This window comes from Synchiropus splendidus, chromosome 17, assembly GCF_027744825.2.
Source record: "Synchiropus splendidus isolate RoL2022-P1 chromosome 17, RoL_Sspl_1.0, whole genome shotgun sequence".
Lineage (NCBI taxonomy): Eukaryota > Metazoa > Chordata > Actinopteri > Syngnathiformes > Callionymidae > Synchiropus > Synchiropus splendidus.
In genome coordinates this window covers 15,013,751-15,039,366 of record NC_071350.1, presented here as the reverse complement: position 1 = coordinate 15,039,366, position 25,616 = coordinate 15,013,751, and the positions used below count along the sequence as shown (strand labels likewise).

The following is a 25,616-nucleotide window of genomic DNA, read 5'->3' as shown; positions in this document are numbered from 1 at the left end:
GGACTATTTTTATTTGATTTAACGCGCGAATAGGAAAGTATTTGGCCCAAATATTCGATACAACGAATTCCTGATGTTCGTCAAGCAGCCTGGTGTTTAATGATGAAATGGCGCTACCTGGTGGTGAAAATATTTACTACAGCAGTGGATTAAAGCGAAATGTTTTTGGGGGTTTTTTTATTCGTTTGAGATTTCATTCTTTGCGCCGAAATCATACAAAGAATTATGACCTCTGCTCTGTTGGGACGAGCTCTCAGTCTTCAGGAAGTTCATTAACAGCTCGGACGGATAAATATGTCAGCATAAACTGTCAGAAACATTGCATCATGATCAATTTTAGAGTTTTCCTCTGCCCTCTTGAGGGCCACACGTGGCCCCTGGGCAGTAGTTTACTCATAACTGTTGCGGTCACCAATGACCAAATAACAAATAAACATATTTTTTAATGACATTAGCGTTGTCTTTTTATATTCAACTATAATATTCAACTATTATGTATTACATTTAAAACGTGTTTTTATTAGTGACAACTTTTTTTATTTTATTTTTTTAAATCAACGCAGAGAGAAAAAAAAAAAAAATGAGCCGCTGGTCGTGAGGTCCTCTCCCACCGTTCTTTAGTTAACCTCCTGTGTTTTTGGAGCAAAAAAAAAAAAAAATGAGGCAACACAATTTAGTCTCTTTTTAATCAGAATATTCTTTGACATTTTATTACACGCGTGAGAAGAACACAACAGCAAACCAGCCATATTTTCATCACAGTTAAGATTTATTTCATTCAACATTTCACATTACAAATATTTAAAAATTATGCATACTGTTATAAATAGTTGGCTGCAAACAATTAAATAACATTAGATTTTTCTTTTTCGTTTCACTAGCACTTTTACAGACCAACTCCTAGAAATATGGACAGACGTATCCGTATTACATAAATTAATTAGAAAGGAAAATACAAAAATAGGAACTTATAAAGTGAAATGACAATAAAAATTAAGGTGATATCTGAAGTAAAAAAAAATGCTATTAATAAATACAACAACCTTCCCATACACAGTTAAAAACTATTGAAATCTTGCCATTAAGTAACATTATAACAGACAAATATTTAAATATTTATTTTCCTTCAGAAAATGTGAACCATATATTGTGGAGCACAATATAGCAATTAGTAAAAACTAGACACTTTAACATATTAAAAGCTTCACCTCAAAAATATAACAAAAAAATCTGATCAAAATTATAAAAATCAATTTTACATTCCAATTGAAAATATACCAATAAACAGCTAAGTACATTGTTGACCTAGTAATTACAATGCAATCAATCACAGTAGCTTCAAAGAAACAAAAAATAATAATAAGCAAAATGAGCACAAAAACCTTTGAATGCTTTAAAAATAACTTCAATTATTTATATTAGTACAAATAGTTTGATTTCTTTTCTTCTCGTACAAACACCAGCATGAAAAGGATTACAATAACAGTAGAAAATGACTGTGAAAAACATATTAACATTTTCTTTAATTAAATGTCTGCAATTAAAAATGGCATTAAAGAATTACATTGCAAAGAGTCTTTTTTTATATATCTGGAAAAAAAAAGGTTCAAAAGAAGTATTGCACATAACAACTTGAAGTTAACTTGCAACATTTACCACATTCAAGTCTTTAAGCTCCCCTTCCTCCAGATAGGTCGAGTAGAAGCCCCGCCCCCCTCCCACCCCAGAGAAAGAGCGGGGGCAACTTCAAGTTTTTTTTATTTCTTTTTTCTTTTAAACAGTGTTCTAGAAAGATGCTGCACTGTCAGATCTTATCTCTGTCATCCTGCTGAGGTCTGCAAATGGGGAAGCCAGGAGATCAACACATGTGGGGGGGTGAGGAGGGGTGAGGGTGTCCTTAACAACTGGATGGCTGATCAAACATTTGGTGCACACCACAACGATTAATTTCAATAGCTAATTCATTTTTTTGTCATGCATGCTAAGGATTACAATAGGTGCTAGTTGGCAAGTTCAAGAATATATATATATATATATTTATATTTATATATCTATATAGTTTTCCGCGATATATTAAAATACCTAAACACCAAACATCCATTCGAGTGAGATTCAGCGTTAATTTTTGCATTCTTAATAAGGAGTCGTCGCTGGACAGAATTTCGTTTTCGAGACATCGACATTAATTTGTAATTTTTTTTCTTCTTGCCATGCTAATATCGACCAGATGGACTGGAAACACCGAGAGAGAGAAAATGATAATTCAAAAGGACCACGAGAGCGTTGGTCTCTCCTCCGCAGATCTCAAGTCGCTAAAGATTCCTCAGCACTGAAATGTATAAAAAGCATAATTGAAAATAATGTTTTTCCAAATTTCCAAAATGAACAATTCCATATATGCAGATCTCTCAGTAACAAAAGTACAAAAGCTACCTTTCACAATGTGAAAAATTGAGGTATTGCAAAAAGGAGTTTTCCCATTTGTGAAAAATGTGCCTAAAATGACTGTTGGAAAAAAAGAAAAATTAGAAAAAGTAGTGCATAATAAATGTTTATATGTGCATGACAAAATAATTTAGCTAGAAAACACTTTTACCAAAAAATCAGCAGGCCATGTATAAAATAATTTTTTTTTTCTCATTTTACAGCAAATTCTTCACAAAGTGTTTCAACTTCTAAAATGCTCACCCAACACCACAAAAGGACTGTCCAGGGTGCAAAACCGGTGCGAGGACACACACACTCACGCGCGCGCAGGCGCACACACACGAACACACACTCCGATATGAGGATTTCACTAGTGAGAATAATAATCAAGTTTCTGTACCGACTCCCTGACGAGTTTCGCTCGAACGAGTGAATGTGCACTTTGTGTTGAAACGGTTTGTTGCGTTGTCGCCGCCGAATTGTGTGGAAGGCCAATCTTTGGTTTGCTGGAGTCCGTCTGGGCTTGAGCTCGACCATGTGAGAAGGTAGGAAGGACTGAACGCCGTGACCCATCTTTGGTTCCCCAGACCGACGGGCGCTTCTCCAGCTAAGTGTCGGGCGAGGAGGTCGTACGAGACTCAGGGGGGGGGGACTGCGCTAACATGACAGAGCGGAGGGGTTTTGGTCAAAGATCCGGACACTTGGCAATGGTTCAAACCAAGAGTTCCAACTCAAGACACAATGGCTGATGAATATCTGAGCTGGTTCCATTTCAAAACATCCAATTATTGTTCTGATAGCGCAGACTTCACCACCAAAAACATTAGACATTAGATGTCGCATCACTTGAATATGTGATCGCTATCGTGACTTTCCAGCCATTTTGTCTTGAGAAAGGAAGCTCAGGATCATGTCTTCGCCCTCGATTTGAGCTCTGGCTGTTCCCCGTCTGGTGTTTTTGTTCTCTAATAAAGGGATTCAAGCTACAGACTTCAACCTGCTCTGTATTTAAAGAGGTCTACAGTCGCTGTGGGGTTCAAAAGCAACGACAAACTGAAAAAAATATGATGAAGCTAATCTCCTTTAAAACGGGGGAAACACTGCCCCTGCAGGACTCATGGGGTGAACGCGTGAGAGTCAGGGGGCCAAGAGCCAGGCCTCTCGCAGCCACACATCCAGCCGGCTGAGTGCGGCAGAGTGAGGAGCCCACGGTGTCTCTTCAGGAGCGGGAATCAGCGGTTAAAAACTCAAAGATCAAACCAGTAGCTGTGGGCCTCGCTCTTCGACCCAAGGAGAGCAGACTGACTGACAAACCTGCACGAGATCGAGAGACACAGACCGAGCTAAGGTGAGATAAGTCAGGGACGTTGCTCCTCCACCCCCCCGGCGCCCCCACCATGGGACCTCTCCATGCAATACATTCCCCTAAAACACTGAAGGACTCACATGACGATTACAAAAGCGAGGAGGTGATGAAGCAAGCGAGTACAAAACTGTGCCAGTAACATCGGCCCGTTTCATCACTTCCCTTCAGTTCGACTTCTGAGGGAGGGCGACAGTCGCCTCTCGTCTTTCTGTTCGGCACGTTAGCAGCTGAGGTTGAGGTATTAGTTCTTGCATGAGATCCAAATGTGTGTCGCCTAAATTTGTGTTGCTATTGTCGAGTGAAATCATAAAGAAGCGGTGTGTTCTGGCCCTCGCACGAGTCACCGCTTTGGTCGCGGTGCGGCTCTCCTCTCTCTCGCGTGCGCGCGGGCAGAAGGACTCCGTCGACGGCTCGGCTACAGCGTCAGTGCAAGGAGCCGTCAGTTTGGGGGACTTTTCTATCGAAATGAAAAACGTGCCAATCGGATAGCAGAGTACCAGAACACCTCAATCTTTCCTATATATAGTCTTTGAAAACTAATAAAAATATTCTTTTAAAAAAATGCATAAATAAAATTATGTTACATATATTTTTTCCTTACTGGACTTCCAAATCCAAAATCTTATTAAATCTTCAAAATATAGAAATATATTAAATTAAGAAAAGGGTTTGTTGAAATTAGAGCGAAAAGGAACCAGCAACAAAAAAGTGCATTCTTCTTCTCTTTTTTCTGTACGATGATCTGCGACTCCTGCTCTACCTCGCCCTCTGGCTGCCGCTGGTGCTGCCGCGCCGCCACTCAGTTCCAGCGGAAGGAGATGTGACGTGGCCGGTCCCCTCCCTCCTTGACCAGCGGCTTGTGGAACTCTCGCCCGGCACGGGAGTGGATGGCGGCCCAGCAGTATTCGCAGTAGTACTGCAGGCAGGTCACGTTGGCGCAGAAGAAGGGCGCGAACTTGCCGCCGCAGCGGGTCCCCTGACACTCGTCGCATAGCTGATCGTCCAGCACGTATGGCTTCACTTCCACCTGCGGGCAGGAGACGGAGTTTAGGATGCTTCGCAGGAGTCTCTTCTGGGACTTGCATCGCTTCAGAGCAAAAATTTGTGAAGAAAAGAGACGTGATGAAGTGTTTAGGGGCTTTTTTGGACTGTCGGGAATTTCAGTATCGAGTGTCTCAGCTGCCAGGTTTTTAATTGAAAACGCTACTTGAAGTGAAAAAAAACAAAAATAAAAGACAAGAACAAATTCCCTGACAGCACATGAGTGCACCATCCATGAAAGCTGATTTTGTGCTGCAGAGAGAAAATACTTATGTCTAGAATTATTTCTTTCTGTGAAATCTTCCACACCATATTTTTTAAATGCACATTTTAATCCTTGTATGTTTAAAGGACTTGACGATCAATATATATTTGAAAATGGCTGTGACGGTAAATCAACTGCAATTGTGTATTATTTGATTATGTATTTTTATGTTCTTTAACGATTTGCAGTATAAATCGTAGTATTTGGAAGATCCCTTTAAGTGATACGGATCTTGGTCACATAAGTTATAGGTAATGAAAATACAAAGGCACTTTATTGCATAGTATTTTTTCCATATCTATTTATTTAAGGGACAAGAAAAGGTGAAAAAATGAGCGATTTTACAATGATACAATTTAAAATAGGCACTTAAAAAGGGGAAAAATACATGAGTTATATTTTATGTTCAAGCATAAATATTCGTAGTTTTACTCAGACCCTAACCCGGGCCTGAGCTTTGCTCTAGATCTAGTTAAAACCATCTCCAAATAAGTGTTTTCTTTAAAATGCCATGTTGACAAATTGTTATTCTGGTGCGTTCAACTCACCCGTTTATCGATCTCTCCATGCTGCAGCTGCACGAAGCGAGCGCTGATAGCAGCTATGTAGCTCTGCTGATTAGAGAAGGCGACCCGCCCTGCTCCTTTGGGGTACTTGAGCTCCGGGTCTGTGTCGATGCCGGCGTAGCAAACGCCACCGTACAGGCGGTCCATGATCATGGCCAGCTCCACTGTGGAGCCGAGGATGACGCATGAGTTCAGATGTGACGCGCACCCGTGCAGATAGAACCAGCTTAAACACAGGGCTGATAAAGCAGCCTGGCTAAAGGTCGGCGAGGTGCATTACAGTAATAAGAGAAGGCTGAGCCAGTCTATTCGACGGAAACTCATTTTAAAAAATGACTCAGCAAATATTAACGTCCAAGCAGGAATGTGAAACATGAGCGTGAGTCCAACCTGCACGGAGAGGGCGCGGGACTCCTCCGACGAAGATGGTTTTCCTCGGGTCCAGAGGTTGGGATCCATCCATCACGAAGTCGCTGTCGTTCAGATTCCACGGGCGGATCTGCACCTGTAAGGCAAACAGTGGCAGGTGACGAGGTGCCAGAGCAAACACTGAAGCTGCATTGCATGCTTCACCAACCGGTTTGTCCTTGATGGTGGGGCTGGACACGCAGAGGTAAAGCTTGCTGTCCTCCTCGATGCAGGCATCGATCAGAGCCTGCACGGAGCTCTCGTCCTGGAACAGCAGGAAGGCGTAGCCTGCGCAACAACCACACCAGCAGCGTTACACGAATGTTGACAGAGAATGAGGAAACATGACGGTGTTAAGTCAGCAGCTTTCAAGTGAAGGAAAGAACATTTAAAGAGAGGTTTTCTGCTCTATATTTACTTCTATATTTTGCACCAGTGCACGTACTTCTCCAATTCTATATCTCAGGCATTAAAGTGGTGTTTATTATTGATCATTTTCATTACACCGTATCCAAGGATCATTTCTGTGCATATTCAGTTTTCAAAAATATTCATGTATTTAATTTAGCTAAGGCATTTATTGTTTTTTGTTCTGGCAATGTAGTAAACGTGCAAATAGTGCATACAGTATGGTGCACCTGGAATTGGAGCACTGAAAATTGAATACTTCTTTCACAACTAACTGTTACTTGGATCAGTTTATTTACTACTTTCATTTATTTAAATGAATCTGCCCTAATGTGAACCCAACAAAAATGACATCAATATTTGAAGTACTATTGCTCAGAAAGAGATATTTGAGGAAGATATCGAGTCACAAACCTTTGGGTGGGAAATAAGATTTGCTCTCAGCTTTGTGAGGCCAGTCGACGAACAGGTGTCCGAAACGCCTGAAACTGGCCGTGATCTCGTCTGAGAAGAGACGGTTTCATTAGAGCTCAGTAATGACCGCTGTCCTATCCCGCCCACATGACCGTGAATCACATCAATTTTCGGGCGCTGGCTTGGAGGAAAGGCCGGCGCTCGTGCCGTTTCAGTACCTTCGTCTATATCCGGGGGCAAGCCGCCCACAAAGACCTTGCGTGAGTAGCGTTCGACGCGCTCTCCGTTCTGGTGTGGGAAGCAATGCGGGGAGCCCAGACCTGCGAGACCCTGATCGCCACGCTCGTCGTCAGGGAAACCGTCCTCCATGGGGAAGAGAGATGAATGACCTGCGAGGACAGGAGCGGAGGAAAACTGTTGATTGTTGGTGCAGAAAAATAGACAATTCCAGAAGATCCACAGACAAATCGTCAGCTGTTTTAAAGAATCATTACAGAGCTTGTGAAACATTACACTCTCGTTTCTGAGGGTTTGATTCTGAACAACAAACTCAGAAGAAAAGAATGGAATGACACATGCAAATTAAACCTTTAAGATATGAAATCTGAAATTCTCTCTTATTAATCTTATTAAGGCAGACCAGCGAGTGAAAAAGAAAAAGTGTTTGTGTTGAAGAGTGTGTATGTGCGTCCAGGTTAAGCCGTCTCTGGCCCGTTCCTGCTCACAAACAACCCTCCCTGAGCTGCTTTGTAAAGATTTGTGTGAGCGAGTAAGCCCTGGCAGAGTCTGTGTGTGTGTGTGTGTGTGTGTGTGTGTGTGTGTGTGTGTGTGTGTGTGTGTGTGTGTGTGTGTGTGTGTGTGTGTGTGTGTGTGTGTGTGTGTGTGTGTGTGTGAGGTTGTGTATCCACACGCCTATGTACGTGTGTGTATACGTGACAAGTGTGTCGTTTGAGTCACGAACTGAACTTAATACTCAAAAAAGTCTCTGCAAAAGTGAAAAATCTCCATGGAAGCACTCGCACACGACTCATGCAAACATGGCACCACACCAAAACTCACTCACGACAATGAAAATACACAGACGCTGGCAGCGGAGCAGCAAATGATTAAAGGTGAGTTGCGATTATCGGTTACCTCGTCTCCTGCTATAATTCCTGGCTGCATGTGAACAAGAATACAAACAGGTGTAAGTACAGGAGACAGTGTCTGGACAATAGAGGCACGGCACTCCGGTCAATAACCAGTAGAGATGTATAAAGAAGAGGACGGTACTCGTGACTAGTTGGGGCTCCACGTTTGCTCGTTGAGATTTTCTTCTCCCTTAGAGTTGGCTAAAGCAGTGCAGCTTTAAAGCTTGTGGAAGGCTAGAAACACAGCCTCCTGATTGGTCCAGCAGGTTCTCAGTGGTGAGCTCACAAAACATGAACTTAGAAGACCCCTGAAGTGAAGTGGGCCTCGGGAAGGTTTCCATCTGAGTGGTCATGATATGATGGGCATCACAATGTGGAGGTTTCGACATGTAGCGAAGGACTCGTGAAGATGGTTCAGAGGATCAAGCATACCTCCACACACCACTGAGAATATTCTGAATACCTCACAGGTGGATCATGGGTCACACCTTAACATGGCTTATGATATGATCTAGCTAGCTATGATATATATGTCGGCAGAAAATACAATCAAACTGAAAGATTCATCTCTCACTCTACAAACAAAAATGTGAGGCCGGATATTGTCAAACACTTGACATATCAAAGACAGCGGTTCAAGAAAATAACAAGCAGAGTTCCTCCTGTGACATGAAAAGCAATATGAGCTGTGTGTTTCTCTTCCTTCATCGTGTGACCTATTGGATATGTTCGCTGCCGAAGACCAAGTATTTAATGTGCAGGAGTTGAGATTAATTTGTTGTGCCTCCAAGTCAAGTCTCAAAATCTTCATGGAAAAAAAGTCTATGAAAAGGTTACAGTGATAGAGCATAAAAAGAAAAACAGGTTTTAATAAATAGGAAGATGACGGAAGGTTGGGAAAAACAGAAGAGGAAAAAAAGGATGAAAAAAGGAGACCAAAAGAACTAGAAAAATATGAAGGACACTAAGAAAAATAAGATGATAAATAGAGAATAAAGAGATAAGCATAAAATAAAATGAAGAAAAAGAAGGACATGTTGGTGATGATCTGGACTCCATGACGTCAATGGATGTTGCTCATTGTAGCACCGCAGACGGTTTATTTCTGTGGGTGGCAACCAAGCAGTAATGCAATGCTGAGGTATATTCAGTAAAAAAGAAGAAGTTGGCCACTGTCAAGATGTGTGGAAGCGTCTGGCTCAACTGTATTATTCGTGACATGGGGCATAAATGAATCCATGTTAAGAGCCAAGGCAAAGGATCACTGACGGATCACGCTGGGTCAAGAAGCAGTTTCAATACCAGAGGGATCACAGTGGACACTCCAGTCCAGATGGACACCAACACTGGGGGTAGGTGAAGAAGGGTGAAGGGTGCTGGAGAAGAGGAGCGAGCAGCAAAGCAGCAGGTTGAAAAGGAGCACAGCACATTTTAAAAAGCTGCAGCTGAGGGAGAAACAGAGATTGCGATGAAATGGAGGAGCAAGCTGATAAAAAGCGAGAGATAGGGATGAAGAATGCGAGAGAGGGAGAGGGAGGGATGGTGTGCAACCTTTGAATCCTGTCTATCCACTGGCACCATCTGTCTCATGGCCTGATGACAGCTCCTGCCCATGTGACCAACACACATGCCCCAGCAATCTCGTCAGGAATCACTAGCACTGCTTTTTTTTTTTTTCCCCTCTAAAACACCCTGATCCACGACCAGAGAGCCAAATCTACAACATGCTGTCGTAAAAGAGGAGTGTCAGAGAAAGTGCAGCGCCGGCAAACTCCACGTCACAAACGCTGATGCTGCCTCTAAAACGCCACCTTGCTTCACAAACACAGCGGAGCGGAACCTTGGCCTGAGGAAATCAGGGGAAGCATCCCGACACTCCGCATTCAAAAAGTCAAAGATCTGCCTCTTTATAAATGTCATGACACAAGATGAATAACTGTCACTCATTACAGCCGCAGTAAAAAGCCTAAGAGAACAGGCTAGAACGTCAGAGTTTCACATCATTAGCAGTGTCACATATTGATCGAGATCTCAGTGTGTTGAGAAGACACTTTCCCTCCTGCCGCTGTCCTACTTAATCTCTGTGCACTACAACAACCATATCACGTCTTAGTCTAATATTATACTTCCAAGAATAGAATACTGCTTAACAAACCAACAAAATGAGTCCCCGAAAAATCTATTCAGTCGCCATCTGAACTAGTTTATGATCACCACACGGATGGGACTGAATAAAGGGGAGCTTTTCTAGACTTCAACACTAGGCTTTTTCATACATACCATTGAGGGGAAGAGGGTTGTCCCCGCCTGGATGGGGGAACCCAAGTCGACCTGCACAGGGAGACACAGAATAAGACCGTTTAAGACACCAAGCAGAGCTCGTGGTTACACCGATTGTCAAATGTTTTCTAATGGAAACTTAAGCGAGTTTCTGTGTTAGCACATGTGTTGACCATTACTATGAATATTAAGATTTTTGCATGAGATCCTTAAGGCACCTGACTGTGTTGGATGGGTTCTATGGTGGATTCTGAGCACAGCAACAACAGGACCGCAGCACATCAGAGATAAGGTCGGGGGAAACAGCTTCTTGTGCATCTAGACAACCTCACCTGAGGGAATAGTGAGGCCACACCATGACAATACCAAGCCAGTGAGTGATGCGATCTATCCAGCTCTGCTAAGCTGGCACTTAATGGGGTCCTATTGAAGGCTCCATTTTTGATGGGCGCCATTAAGTCAGTGGGACATTGCGTGGCTTTCTGACAAAATAATGCTACGATTCGCCGCATCAGGAAAGCTAAGAAGCAGGTTGTTTCACATAGTCAGGTCAAGGTAGGAATCAAGATGTTGGCACTGCTATTGTCTGTACCTGTTTACAAGACACATGCCACCGAATTAGACACCATAATAGGAAAAGGGAACAAAGCCCAATCCATACCGAGAGATCAGTCATGTCCGACCTCTGGGATCAAGAACATAAGACCTTATGTTCCAGCAATAATCAGTTCCACTTGCCAAAAACAAATCGATCCTTTGTTTTTGTAATTCAGCTTTTAATTCCAATAAGACAAATTTGAAATGAACACTGCCACCCACTAACTCACTAACTCGAATCCCAAGCAAGTGCCAGGCTGCAGCAGAACACGTTGAAGCTCCAGATGTCTCACTCCATGTCTCACTCCAGCTGTGGCCTGATTAGGAAAAGTTTCAAAACCCACATAGAAGCATTTTTTATTTACGTCGAAACTGGGTTAACATTAGCACTGATAACTGCTGCATCAGCAGGGTGCACAAAATGAAAAGGTGCTGATCATACTGCTTGGTGCACAATGAGCTACATTTCCCCAAATAAGGCTTTGATTTGAGAGATGCCTGCATATGTTGAGCGGTTTATGTTTCAGTTTGTGTCTTGGGTCTTTTAAATGTTTCACGTCCTGTGCATTCTGAAGGGTGAATCAAAGTGAGCTGCATCTACAGAGAGCTGCTTTTGTGAAGGGGGGCTTGGATTCCATGGGACTCATGCTGCCAGAACAAGCACGTTTCAGAGGAAACCCTGCACCCTCTGGGTGCTTCGAGAAGTCACTAGTCATGGTGCAATGGCTAGTTGCAGGGCAGAGATCAGGCTTTTAGTGAAATAAATTGGCTCACTTTTCTCACATTTTCAAGAAAAACAGACAGAACAAATGTGTTAAACTGATGGTGTAGACATCTAGTTTCATGATTTAGTGCTGGTGGGTACTTTCAGAAGTGCTACTATTAAACCAGACCCATCAGATACTCGCAGACTGACCTCTATTTCACTATCTGTACCTCTTTCCTTTCTCAACCTCATCATGCATTTTACATTGAGCCATTTGCGGTGCTCACCACAGTCACGTGCCTCCCCCCACACACACACATATATATGTATAGAATTGGATTCTGTGATGCCAAACAAGGTTCAAAGTGAGGCAAGGCCAGCACACTGCTGCGGCATAATGAGATGAAATGGCTGAAATAATGCAGCCATTGTTTTACGGGGAAGGACCCGCCTGAGATTGGTGCCCTCTAACGCCTCGGTCACATGGCAGCCATGTTGGCCCCTCCCCCCTGTGTGCCGCGCCTATTGAGCCACGGCGCGGCACGAAACAGAAGCCACAGAAACCAGGACACAACACCCACAGCTGCAGGAGATGCATCACCATGATTTACATACATTTGACTCTGATTAGAGTTTGAACCGGCTTCCACATGAAACTCAACAGAATCAGACTGAACCCACACCAGAGCTGACACCCCAAATTGAAATCTTTTTCTTTTAATTTGGGTTTTCTCATTAAGATGGCCACCAAAATAAGAAGATCTGAAGACAATCAGATAATAGTGAAGGTTGAGTCAGGCAGTGATCCTGATCAAGAAGGGTTTAAAACAGCGCACTAGGCTCACATAGGTGATTGAAGATTATAAGTGTGCCCCTTATACGACCTTAATTTGAATGCGACATACAGCAACTAAAGAGCTGAGATACATTCATGCATTCCTGGCATTTATTTGTGCGATGCACGCGTGTGTGCGTCGTGGCCAGAACAGAGGGAGCCTTTCTCTGGCCAACAATAATGGAAGTGATTCAAAGCCACTTCTATTGTACACATTTGATCATTTCGCTGGCCTCTCCGCTTGCACTTTGTTCAGAGCGCCCTCTTGAAGTGATACATTTGATGTTTATCTGCTCCACATTTGCCAAAGTGGACTGTAGGAAAACACATTCTTACTGACTAGCGTTTAATTCACACAGTCTAGCAGCACAATATTTATGTTTTTAATGGCTTTTTAATGAGCAAATTCTGACAACAGAAAACCAACAGACATTTGAGGACCTCACAGCCAGCAAAAAGCGAGAGTGCCTGCAGCAAATCTGGGGTATGGATCCACAGGTGAATTATGTTTAGCAGTATGAGCCAGAACTGAATCAGTTCAATTCCAGTTTGGAGGTACTTGTGACGTAGAAAAGCGTCTGTATTTTTTTTATGATTCCGAGAAAATGGGTCACAAACCTGGTTTCAAATTCTTTTGGGTAAAATGTGTCCTTGTGGGCCTGGAGTTTTTTTTTAATGCAAATTCTTCAGGGCATATCCTAAATTGTTTCTCATGGTACTGCTCAAATGAAGCAGCAACAGCAGCGCTAATAGCAACAGTAGGACTGTTATGATCGCAGCTCAGATTCAAATCAGATTCGGTGTCACAACAAGTCAGCTCTGCAGAGTAAATGCTTCATAATTTCACTTACAAAATCACCCCTGCAGTACTGACCCAAAACACACATACATTTCGGAGAATGATGGTCAACAGAGAGAGTAGGAAGGCTAGAACAATCGGAGAGGTCACTGTGACCCTGGGCCAATAAGCAGGCTGTTTTTATCGGGACTTGGGAGGGGGACAGTGTGGTGACATGCTAGGCTCATGTTGCTATTTTTGAAAAGAGAGAAACTGACTTTGGAGAAGCTGAACTTACATCTTTGAAATGTGCCAGACAGATTTCACCGGATTAATTCCAGGACTTCATAAAACATTGACAAAATCTTTGACAAATGAATCTAGGTTCCATTACAATATTTCATACTTCATTACATGAAGAAATATTCCTCAACATTTCCACGGCCTGAAAATTGTATATGAATAACTATGATATCTGCAGTTAATATGATAATGAAAACAGCGTCATGTGAAGCTTATGGCTGCTTTCATTAAAACTGTAGTCTACAATGGACTTTATGTAACTTCAGAAACAATATCGGTCGTGACAAATGTATGGTGTGTGACTCATTAAATTAAATCAATATCTAAAAGAAAGAAATGTTTTCCACACCCACAGCTGCAAGAGAAAAAGGGAATTGAACAGGATGTGTTGCGCCACATCGCGTTAAGGCAGAGAAGAGCGCAGTTATTCATGAACAATTCTGAGCTCAGAACAAATGCGCAGAAAAAAGGCGCCGGAGGTCAAAGTTCTCAGAGTGACAAGATCTCTCCGGACAGACAAACCCTCGCTGAAGTCCTGAAGCAGCCACCACAGCCGAGGATTATCACAAGGTTAAAGAAACACTCGTCACTCATAAACACAGCAGCAGGAGAGCGTTTATTGGAGCTGCAGTTAAGATAATCGCACTATTAAATCTGCTGGTATTTACACTTCCACGTCTCCTTCTGCAAGTTCTTGTTTTCCACTCACAAGAAATCTTGCTTCTTTCACTGCCAGTTCTCGGATGAAACTGAATTTCTGTTGAAGATCAGATCACAGCTGGATACTTATTTAAAGAAACCACGATGATAAGGATGAGTAATGGAAGATGCCGGCTTTCAAAAGTAATCCAACGCTTTCTCTTCAACACAAAGAATTGGTGACGACTTTGACCACTAACATCTCTTTTAAATAAAGTTTTGAAGGACAAAAATATATCAACTACCAAAAGTTCGGAAAAAGTTGAATCTATCACTGTTTTTTTCCAAAATTTTTAACAAGAGAACCTTAATATTTAAAATTCTAAACATATTTTGGGGGATTGGAGTTGAAACAACCCATCATGATTTTTTTACTTCTGATGTTTAGCATCATTGTCAATTCTAAATATTCTAAAACCCACTACAGTAAAGAAATATATAATTATAATGGAATTATAAGATACAAATATAGAAATATATAAATACAGAGAGTTTTTTAGGGGTCTTTTTCTGTAGCAACATAATTTGAGTAATTTAATGACCAGTATGGCGAATGAAAAAGAATGAAATTGAATATCTTCCATCAAATATCTGCTACATTTATTTAGCAAATGGCTTGAAAACAGAAAACAAAATGACCGAGAGAGTTCCCGAGGGTTAATATTCACAGCCATATTCAAGACCTGTGTGATTTTAATGGCTTTTTTACCGCTGTGAACACCAACTTCCTGCTCAGGTCGGACCGTGGCATAACAATGACAGGGCACTAATTCACTAGTTAGTCTGTGACTCGACAATCAGCCGATATCTTCTGATAACTTGCGGTGCGCCACTTGAATCCACACAAGCCATCCTTTCAGTTAACAATGAGAGTAATCAAAGCACTGTGAAAGACCCGTCCTGACCAATAACAATTCCTGATTAGAGTTCTGGCCGGTCACAAAAGGACACTGAGCCAACAAAAATCGTCGGCCGCGCTGTAAAGCGATAAACACGGGAGTGTTGGCTGCGTTCGACATCACAATTCTGTGTCAGCAATTGACCACTGTAGTTAACAAGATTCAGCCTGACAAGACCGATAACTGTTAGTCCAAAGCCAGCATCTCTATCGACATTAATACTGATGTTCCGGAAAGGTTGTCCAGGTTAGCAACATAAATCAATAAATCATCATATAAATCATGTGCCGCAAATTGATGCACGGGTTTGATTAGCAAGAGGCAAACTGAGAAACATCTGCTCCTCTAGTGAAAGGAAAAGCAGCTCAGATTTGTGCAACTGAGTCATACCGCTACATTGTTTTGTTTTGTTTTTTTTCTATTTTCATTATCAACCACTAAACTGATTTGTTGAGGAAATTTAATTCACATTAATATAAATAAATACTCTGTCATATCATTTAATACTTTATTCAGCTTTATTTGATTTATTTGATTTTATCTTTTGTTTTCTTTTCACACTGACGCTTACTTTCAAGGCTACTCATTGACACAATTAAAAAAATAAAATCTTAATATTCAATTTGCTACTTTTAAGATGCTTCCTCAAAAAATGATTCATTTCCATCGACTTTTAAAACACAAGGTTGTTTTTTTTATTATGTCTAACAAAGAATTGTTATTCTACAACCTTATATTTTAATGAGAAATAATTAATAATTGTAATAAAATGGTTGGGCAGTGTGAGAGACCCTCATATTGAGATACTTGGATTTCTATTAATCATCACCCAAAGTACTGACAGAAACGACAGCAATGCCTTTTGCAGCGCCAGTGTGCAACTTTCTGACCCATGTCCGTAAATCTCACCTTTCAAGTTGTCCTGCTCTGCCCTCATGATGTCGATCAGGGAGCTCTCCAGAGTGTTCATGTTGAAGCTGTCGAATGAGCGGGTGCGATCCTGCAGCAGGAGGGGAAAATAAGTCAAATATGGTCGATTTGCCATAGAGGAGAATGAAACCAACACACACTGAATATTGGACAGCAACATCAAACCCCAGGGCAGCAGGTGAGATCAGCGAAGGAAACTTTTCTTGGGTTTAAATTAAAAGGAAGCTGGTGCAGAGGTGTGATCTCACATCGCAGTGTTAAAAAAAACATGTTACATTGCAACGGTGGGATCTCTGTCAAAGTCAAAATCAGCCAGAGACAAAATGGGCTTTCATGGGTCACATGAGGAGCAGGAGCACTCGAGAACAAGTCATTCTGTGCTGTGTTGAAATTTCTACATGCATACATCTACATACAACATATGACTAGCTAGTTCACAATCTAGTTTTGAAGTGACTTATTTTCCTTCACTATGACTGAAACACATCCAAACAATTTCAATACAATCTCATAAAATGATTATAGTTTTGTTTCGGGTCAGAGCAAGGCTAATGTTTTGAATGAATGTAAACAGCATTTGGGCATCCATGTTTGCATATTTTTTTTCAAGCGCTCCAGAGATTGCAGCGTGACGTTCCACTCTGACAGTCAATCACTAAAAAAAAAAAAAAAAAAACTATTGCTTGTTATGGATGTGCGACTGCATTAATCTCAAGCAAACACAAGGTGCTGCGCCACCGGCGGGTTTATGAATAACACATTAACTACGAGGCTTTTGCTTGGTCACGCTCGCGTTATTTAAAGCAAACAGTCAGTAGAAAACCACGACAAGCATTGGATTTGAAACTCGATATCGCATATTCATCTTTCAGTACTTCTGTTTGACAATGACAAAACTGTGAATACCTGCCTGCAGCAAAGAAAAACCTCAAAAAAGAGACTTTCATTTCCAGTCACATCTGAACTGACTGGTATCTGCTGATAAGCCCACTTGAGATGAACGGGGGGCTGCACGAACTCCACAGGGGTGAGAAGTCAATGGGTTCACTGAGAAGACGACGCTCAACGGTTGTGGGGCAACACCTAAATTCAATAAATACATTTTCTGTTCCATCAGCCAAAACAGTGTCGTTGGATGTCTCCTTGAGAGCCAAACTCACCAGCTGTCACAAAAATGTGGTCTAAATTTCCCACATGGACTTGAAAGAAGTGAAAACAGAGATTGGAGCTCACTTGCTACCGCTAAATAAACATCAACACTGGGAGAAGAGCCAGACTTTCTTCCTCGCTATCTTACATGTAGCGCAGATTGCCCAGTCATTCTATTAGCACAAGTGAAGGTCCATAGAGTTGTTAGACATCTAAGGGGGGGATCAGTCCACTGATCAATTGTTCGATTAAATAAACAATCGCTTGTCAGTGACAGGATTAGGTCAGGTTGAGGGGCTAATCGGGGATTCCAACACATTCCTGGCCCAGAGTAAAAACACAAGGCGAATCTCCCATGGTAAATGACAGCCTACCATGAGCCTGGTAGATTCAAGCTTTCTGCTTTCAAAGGGGTCCTTTTTTTTCCATGCCCCACCCAAGCTGTTCAGTGCTGCCTCGCAATATGGTAGCCTCAATGTCCAAACTTAGTATAATGGAAATGGCGAATGAAATAGGACATCATCTGCAAAAGGCCATGGTCATTGGTTTGCTGCGAGAGGGATTAAGCACAACCCCCACACCTTCTCCCAGGTGTTGGTCACACTGCAGCAGCCCCTCCACAAGACCTGTTGATCCACAACCACAGATGGATTTGCATTGCGCCTTGGAATTTTGAGGTTCCCAGTCCCAACACATCAGCGCCTCTGAGGGAGTAGAGAGGATGAGTGATTTGATTTGATTTTCTGTAAAGGCGACACACCCTTTTCTGAGGAGAGGAAGAACCACCCTATTCCCTTGGAACTGCACTTCAGGCAATTTCATGGGAAAAAACGAAACTTACTAAGCGTTTCATTGTTTTGCTGCTACCTTTCAGGCAGCATTTCTGACAGACTTAAAACTGATGTGCATGTTGGGAACGACACATCACAAGCACAAAGAGAGACTTGTACTGTCAAGTCTTGAGGGAGAAGGTAACCTCCATGAGTTATAAGATGCAGAGAAATGATTAAACTGTGTACCAGAGGTGATTCATTCAAACATTAATCTTCCATGTCACCTGCCATTTAATGAAAAATGTAACAAGGGTGCGACAGAAGAAAAGATCATTGTGGTAAAGGACAGACTTGCTGCAGTTCCTGAGGATTTTAGAGGCAATCAAAACTGAGATCTGAGTGCGTTTTGATGTCAACGTGGAATATTGTTTCTTGTTATTGAATTTCTAATCACATTGCCGACATCCAGGAAAGAGAGGAAGTGGAAAGCAAAGAGAAAATGCCAGATAAAAGAAGGAGCATGATGGAGAGAGGGAAGTAGAACAAGAAGAAAGCAGAGCAGGAAAAGGAAACAGGTTGAGCTTTTGATGTTTCGGCACAGCAAAAGTGTTTCAAAGGGCCCTCCATGGCACCGAATACCCCTTGCTCTCAAAAACATCCTATTACCAGGCGATGACTAAGTAGTTAGTTTGGGATGTAATGGAAGCCAAGCTGAGCATTTGGAAGAATCCAAACCCTCCTTTTGCCGGGGGATTACTTAGGGATTACACTGAATTGACTTTTTGTATGTGATGGGCGTTTATAAATAGAATATGACACCCAACATTTGACTCGTCTTTGTCTTGCTACTTTGTTACAGACCAGAGTCTGTGGAGGGCTTGTGAATACATGAGTGTGCGCACAAGCACAAATGTTTAGTAGTAGTTCAAGGGTAAGAGAAAGGCGAAATGAAGCCGTACATACAATTTCTAAGCAACTCAGTCTATTAACAGCGGTGGCAAAGACAATGTCAACAAACCTAGGGCCCAGTTTGCTAATATGTCTCAGGAACAGACACAGAACCAACTTTCTGGTTGTGTTCAATTTGGGTGCAGTAAGATCTGTTTGGCATAGAGACAGGGCAAAGCAAGAAAATTGGGGACATATTCATGCCCACAAACGTATTGGTTTCTAGTGAATTAGAGAACTGTTCTCGTGACAACCAAGAAATATAAATCTCCCAAGAGTATCCTTGATCCGACTTCTGGGGCTCCCAGTCTGAGATACTGAGAACACCTTGAGGCATCAATGATGTATTTTAACTAGCTCTATGAACTTGTGCCGGCTTCTCTCAAAATTGGAAGGTGTTGTTCTATTTTTTCTTGTAAGACCAAATATTGGCCATTTTGGCCATTTCCAGGTACTATAAGAGGAACAAGGAAATCCAAGTCTTGCCCCATATTTGCCCTATCTTGCTCAGATCGCATATAGCCCTCACATACCCTGTTTATGCCGCTAGTGACACAGTTCACCTAAAATCATCATGTTGCTACCATTGAGTCAGGCTTACTTTGTTTAAAATGGATTGAGCTATTTGGTTGACTTCTTACCACCATTATGAGTCAGCCTAATTCAAACAAACAAAAGGCAACACAGTGGCAGGTGATTCCAAGACGATCCAAATTTGTCTGAAGTCACATGATTGGCTGAGTTTCCCAGACACATAGCTCTTTGTCTGTGTGTCATAGTTGTTTTAGCATGGAGCTTGAGCAAGAGGAGATGACATCTATGTTACACGATGAACTGCCAGAACATCACACACATGACTAGAGACAATGTTAGGGGCATCATTTGACATGTGGACAGAAACAACTGCATAGTAACCAGTGGTTACAGGGGCAACACCTTGTCTCCTCTTTCCTCAGGTTCAACTACATCATGGCACTTACAGTACTTCCAACGTTGGCAAGAACATGGGGATGAAAGCAATCACACCAGATTGAAAACCACAACAAAATCACGAGTGTAGAGAGTACAAAGTATTAGGGTGAAGGCTAAAAACAGAATGTTCCGTCATCCTCAGACAAAGCCCTTGATGGGCACTCTCCTCAGGTGGAACATGTTAAGGCGCTAAATGAGGAATTATTGAAATGCCACTGCCTTCTATTGGCCACTTCTTAAAGAAAATCATAAAGCACTACCTGGGATCAAAATAAGAAAAGCTTGCTGACAAGAGCCATGTCTGCCTTTTTAATTCGGGATGACACGCTGGCAAGAGAAGTGAAACAAGAAATGAATGGTAATCTTCTCCGCACTTGAGAACGTGTCAAAAATGTGTAGTTTAAGACCTTAAAATCCCCAAATTCAATGTTTGAAGAAGCCAAACGAACTCATTTAAATTGGGATTAAATGAAAAATGAAAAGCAAAAGGCCCAGCTGGCACAGTCGTTCATGTCAAATAAAAGCAGAATTGAGCAGTGGAAGTGAAAACCATGAAAGTTCGCAGACTTGAGCACAAAGAAGAAGCTAAGTGAGATAAACCCGACACTGGTTGCCTGTGAAATTATTCAATAGTGGATTCCAGAGCGAGTGACCGTCATGTGATCCGTACTCTCACACCAAATGACACATTTTCCAATTTATTTCTTAAGTCTGGCAGTTGCAAGTTACATGTTTGCAAGGAGTTACTTTTCATTCAGGGTTCATTTGTTTAGTCTCAAGCATCTCTCTTTATCCAATCTACATCTATCAACATGGAATTTGGACTGTCACTAACTGCACATTTGACGGACATATGGTGGCCCTCACAGTACTACTGTTACTTTACTTCTAATTGGTAAATAAATTGAATTAACTCCAGTCAAACCACTTAAATGAGGGGCAAAGTTATACCTAGAACTAAAGGCAGGGTCTGAAAATGTGCACTTATGTTTGGTCAAGTCAAGTGTTCAAATCTAATCTGGTTGAATGTTGCCTTCTCTGCTGGTGTTTAAACCCAACCATTTTACCTGGGTTGAACCTCCTATGGTGTCATTTTAACTGGTGTTGAGATATCCGTTAAACACAATCTTGCAGGGGGTCTCCGCAATGACCTTCAACTAGCCATACAGACTCTTGTGCTAATACATAGATGACTTAGTGGGATGTAGGTTCTCACTAGAGGGATCAGCAAAGCTACGGGGGAAGTCAGTTGGACTCAAATATTGACTGAATGTGAAAGAGATCCCGTTACAAAACAGATGTGATTCACTCAGACTATGGACCAGGTTTACACTCTGAATATGCAGATCACTTTTGTAAAAAAAAAAAAAAAAAAAGAAACGATGTACATGAGAACAGGAAGTACTGTTGGATACAAGGTAGCTTGATGCAATAAACACACACAAAAATGTGGCAACTGAATATAATCATGAGATAAATAATAGTCATACCAATTCCCCAACAACGGCCTTTTGGTTCTATCGCACTTAAATCTTGTCCTACTCCAAAAAAAATGTTTGCCAATAGAACAAGACACACAAATAATAATGATGATAAAAAGTCGACCAGTATTAATAATATAGCCAAGTCAAACGGTTGACCGTTACCGAAGCTAAACCTTTGTATTTCAAGAAAAACAAAAAGTTCAGCTGGTATGTTAGAAATCTGACTGCATTAAAAGCTAGTGCTAGCAAAACTGTCTTAATGCATTTCAGTAGGAAACATGTTAAGACATGTCACCTCGGCACTCGCGAGTCTATCGGTGAGTCAGCAATTACACACTCTAAGAGGGAATTAAGATGTAATTAACACCATTGCCTCAGGTTCCCATCAAACACTGTCTCAAAATATTTGACCTATATTTTTTGAGGTAAAATGGACGTATGTGAGAAGTGGAACAAGTGCTCCCTAGGGTGAGTTGGTTGCTATGGCGGTGACAAAGAAGGCAATTACATGAACAATAAATTTAATGTGTCGATTTAATCTGGGTTGGATTTAAGTAGCGATGTCATCCAAAAGGATCCCATCCCAAATCCAAGAACCTTTCAGGGCACCAAGGCTGACTGGGTCTCGAGCAGTCGCCATCCTTCTGCCCCCCACCTCTGTGCAAAGAGGCACATAATCAATCACCAGCTGGATCAATAAAATGGAAATATCTCCATGCACCCTTTCATTAATCCTGTCCACATTTTCCACATATAATTACACAATAACTCATGTCATTGTGTTCAGGCCTGGCAAACATTATCGCAGAGAATATGATGGCATTTGGAAAAACCATTTATAAGCATAATAGCACATGAGGTAATTAATAGAGTCATGCGCATGTGGGAGATAGAAAGCTTCATCCGTGAATGGGAAAGGCGTGCTTCAGCCATTTCAAAGATCACTGGAGTGTGCTTTGTTTCTAAAATCAAGGAGAGATCTCGGATAATGAGCCATCTTTGTTCATGGGTGTATCATACCTCAGTCATATTTTAGTCTGCATTTCTAAGATCATAATCGCCAATTCATTTCCAAGACTGCTTTCCTATTTCCATCTGCTTGCCCTCCTTTTCTTCTGCGCATCCCCCCCAACACATGTACGTGGCACACAATGCCGCGTTGACAGAGACACATTGGTCATCATCCGAGAGTCACAGCAATGGCAGTCCATTGCCCCTGCAACTCGTTCCCAACATAACGCGGCCACAAATGCATCATGTAAATGTGTCTGCCCCCAAACACTTATCTAAAAATAGCAGCTGAACTGAATCTACAGCAAGATAATGAACAAGCATCATAAATGACGTGTTTGTGTTTAATGAATGTGCCGGCACAAGGCTGTGGCTAAAAAAGGCAAATATATTTAATCACGGTCGTGTGGTGCACGGTGAGTGTCGACTAACCTGGAAAGGAAAAATGTTATCACTGCGGCCAACTCCATCATCCATCCACGACTTGGGGTTGAAGCCTGCAGGGCTGTTTCTAGGGTACTTCTGCGACGTGACGTGGTTATTAGGAAAGGTCTTCTTCAATGGGGAGATAGAGTTGATGGGTGTCATCCCACCATTCATCCCTCTGCGGTAATCTCTGCCCTGAGAACTTCCCCAGCCACCGCCACCACTGCCATAGCCACCACCGGGACTCCACGAAGTGGAGGAGCCAGGGGAAGGAGAGGGACTCTGGTAGCTGGCGGGACCCCAAGGGGATGGGGGCTTGTTCAGGCTGTTGGATAAATGCGGCAACTGGCTGAAGGCCGGATTCCTGTGCGGAAAGGGCGGAGGCGGGTGTGGGGAGGCTGGGGAGCGGCGATGCTGCTGGTGTTGGTTGTGGGGGTGTTGGAAGTGGGGGTGAGGAGGTGGTGCAGGGTGGTGTTGGGACAAGGCTGCCGCTGGTCCAATCTGAGGGGAGAAGTTCCCACCAAATCCAGGGCTGACATGGTGGGAGAAGTTCTGGAACAGCAACGGCCCGTTGTTGGCCGAGGCTGGGTTGAAGAAGCTGACGTCCTCGTTGATAATAGTTGACGGGGCTGGAGGGAGTGCAGCTGACCAGTTGTTAAAGCCAGTGAGCGATGATGAGGTTGTACCGGACTGAACGGGACCATTGCCTCCTAAGCCGGAGGTCTCTTGATAATCAAAAGCACTAAGGACAGGTGACTCCAGGCGCAGCTGCTTCTCCTTTCCATTGCTGCCTTCAGATGCGCTACTGTCTGTCTTACCTTCTTCTGACCGGGCTTTTTCCAGTTCTGAAATTATTCCACCACCAGTCCCACCCTCTTGGTGACTCCCAGGGGACAGCTGCTTCTCTGGTGTTTCTTGCATTTCTTGTTGCTGCTGTGCTTTGGGCTTGTCGGTGCCCCCCAGGATCTCGTCCTGCACACTGTTGTGGGTGGCAGAGGCTGGGAAGAGCCAGGGAGAGCCTCCCGTGGTGCCATTCCCTGCGGCTGTGGTGCTGTTTATGAAAGCAGCAGGGCTCTGCGACACATTTTGATGGTGGTGTGGGGGCTGCAGATGCGGGTGGATTCGGACCGGGAATGCAGACTTGTTGCCAGTGTTGTTTTGAACCACGACTCCGAACCCGTAATCCCCCATTTGTTTTCTCCCCACACACACAAATGCTATCCCGTGATGGTTTGGCCCTAGAAGAGGAAAGCAAACAGGCATGCGCCGTGTTTAATTGCACTTAATAGTAGTAGAGATCACGGGATTAAGGAAGCACAAGGTGATGGGCATTTTTTGTTGACATAAAAAAAGGTCGTTTTTCCACAACTGCAGTTTCATTGCCCTAGAGGATTTTAAGACATATGATAATCACACAACTTGGTCATGAATAAGCTCATTCTTGCACTGAACAATCTCGCTTTATTGCCAGGGCTGTAGAAAAAAAACAGCCTACCAGTTAACATTACATCTTTAGCTAATTATAACCCCGTGACGTTGCCAGCTTCTAAGTCCACAGCTGAGCTCAAGGCAGCCACTAATGGTAGTGGACTCGACACACTCCTTTTTTTGGAGGCGTTTACTTGACGCAAACCGACTGACACAATTTGTTATCTACAGCACAGTCTTCGCATGAATAAAGAATTACCTCCGTGAAACAATCGCAACCTACATTCAAGCGTGAGACCCTAAAATAAGACAGTAAGAACAGTCGACCTTGTTTGACAGCTGTCAAGAGTCGACGTTTTAATCAGCTCTAAGCAGTTCGTCGACACTTTAAATATTTATTTACGTAATTCTATGCGTTTCACAGAAAAGCGGTGCGCACACAAATGGTTTACACTAAACTCAATAAGCGAGCAGAGAAGCTGATATTCATCGCCGCAGCTAACAGTAGCAGGCTAGCTATTAGCACGACTGCTAACCGACTGGACAGAAGCGAATAAACGTCGTATCACCTTCGACCTCGGCGATGTCTTTGTCGAAATCCTTCCCTCGGGTCTCGAGGTGGTGTCCTCGGCGAGGTGGCAGGCACACTGTTTGATTTCGGAGGTGGTTTAATCGCTGACTGGCTCAGTGCAGTCAGTCGGTCAGCTATTTTTTTTTCCTCTGGCTTCTCCTGACGTGTCCTGCCTGCTCAATGACACAGCTCTTCTGCCTTCAATATGGACCTTTTGTTACTGTGGCAACCTATCGAATACACTGGGCTGCGGATCTCTCGTCAAGCTTATTCGACCGGTTTCATTGTTCGCCAGGTTTCAGTATTTTTCCGTGCCGATTCCTGTGTGCTTCTTTGGCAGCCCCTCTATCTCTCTCCTGAAGCCGACCGTGGCCAAATGACAGCGAGAGATCAGCCGACACTCACTTCCGCTTCTGGCGGTGTGGCCACGCCCACCAAGAGCCACACCTCGACATCCGATTGGCTGAGAAGCCGGCAGCCTCCGCCTGACTTCTTTGCCATTTAACAGCGTTACACCAATAACACACACACGCTGACCGAAAGCACTGCCCACTGAGGTCAGAACAGATCCTCTCCAACTCCTCCCTGCATGGTTCTGTCTCTTCACGACGCAGCCGGTATCAGGTCGTGAGAAAACGGAGATACCCAACCCCCCTTTACTCAAGGATGGCAAGAAAAAAGAGCCGCTTCGTTCGTCCCGCTCATCTATATTGCAAACGACATTGCCATGGCTATATTTTTTTACTTTTACCAAGATAGCCCAATCAATATCGTCAGTATGATGGGCGAAGAAACACTTTTT

General features: G+C 42.8%; 1 protein-coding gene across 3 annotated transcripts; it reads right to left on the bottom strand.

Moving 5' to 3' along the window:
• Positions 1–750: 750 nt before the first annotated feature.
• On the bottom strand, positions 751–25,197 carry cpeb4b (cytoplasmic polyadenylation element binding protein 4b). Of its 3 annotated transcripts, XM_053846791.1 has the most exons (11): positions 24,813–25,197; positions 22,822–24,053; positions 16,032–16,122; positions 10,306–10,356; positions 8,030–8,053; positions 7,114–7,284; positions 6,896–6,985; positions 6,243–6,361; positions 6,056–6,170; positions 5,648–5,829; positions 751–4,820 (listed from the first exon to the last, which is right to left on the bottom strand). In XM_053846791.1, the coding sequence occupies exons 2-11, from the start codon at positions 24,004–24,006 to the stop codon at positions 4,593–4,595; spliced, it is 2,256 nt and encodes a 751-aa protein (XP_053702766.1). In that variant the 5' UTR covers positions 24,007–24,053; positions 24,813–25,197; the 3' UTR covers positions 751–4,592. The 3 variants fall into 3 exon arrangements, with proteins under 3 accessions (XP_053702766.1, XP_053702768.1, XP_053702769.1); XM_053846793.1 differs by lacking the exon at positions 8,030–8,053; XM_053846794.1 differs by lacking the exons at positions 8,030–8,053; positions 10,306–10,356.
• Between the last annotated feature and the right edge of the window lie 419 nt (positions 25,198–25,616).

Bases quoted from the DNA above. Each gene is read 5' to 3' on its own strand.
- cpeb4b (XM_053846791.1), bottom strand. From the start codon at position 24,006: ATGGGGGATTACGGGTTCGGAGTCGTGGTTCAAAACAACACTGGCAAC. The intron at 10,357-16,031 runs GTGAGATTTACG...CTCCCTGTGCAG, and splicing joins AGAGCAGGACAACTTGAAAG to GTCGACTTGGGTTCCCCCAT. The intron at 6,986-7,113 runs GTACTGAAACGG...GTCTCTTCTCAG, and splicing joins GCCCCCGGATATAGACGAAG to ACGAGATCACGGCCAGTTTC.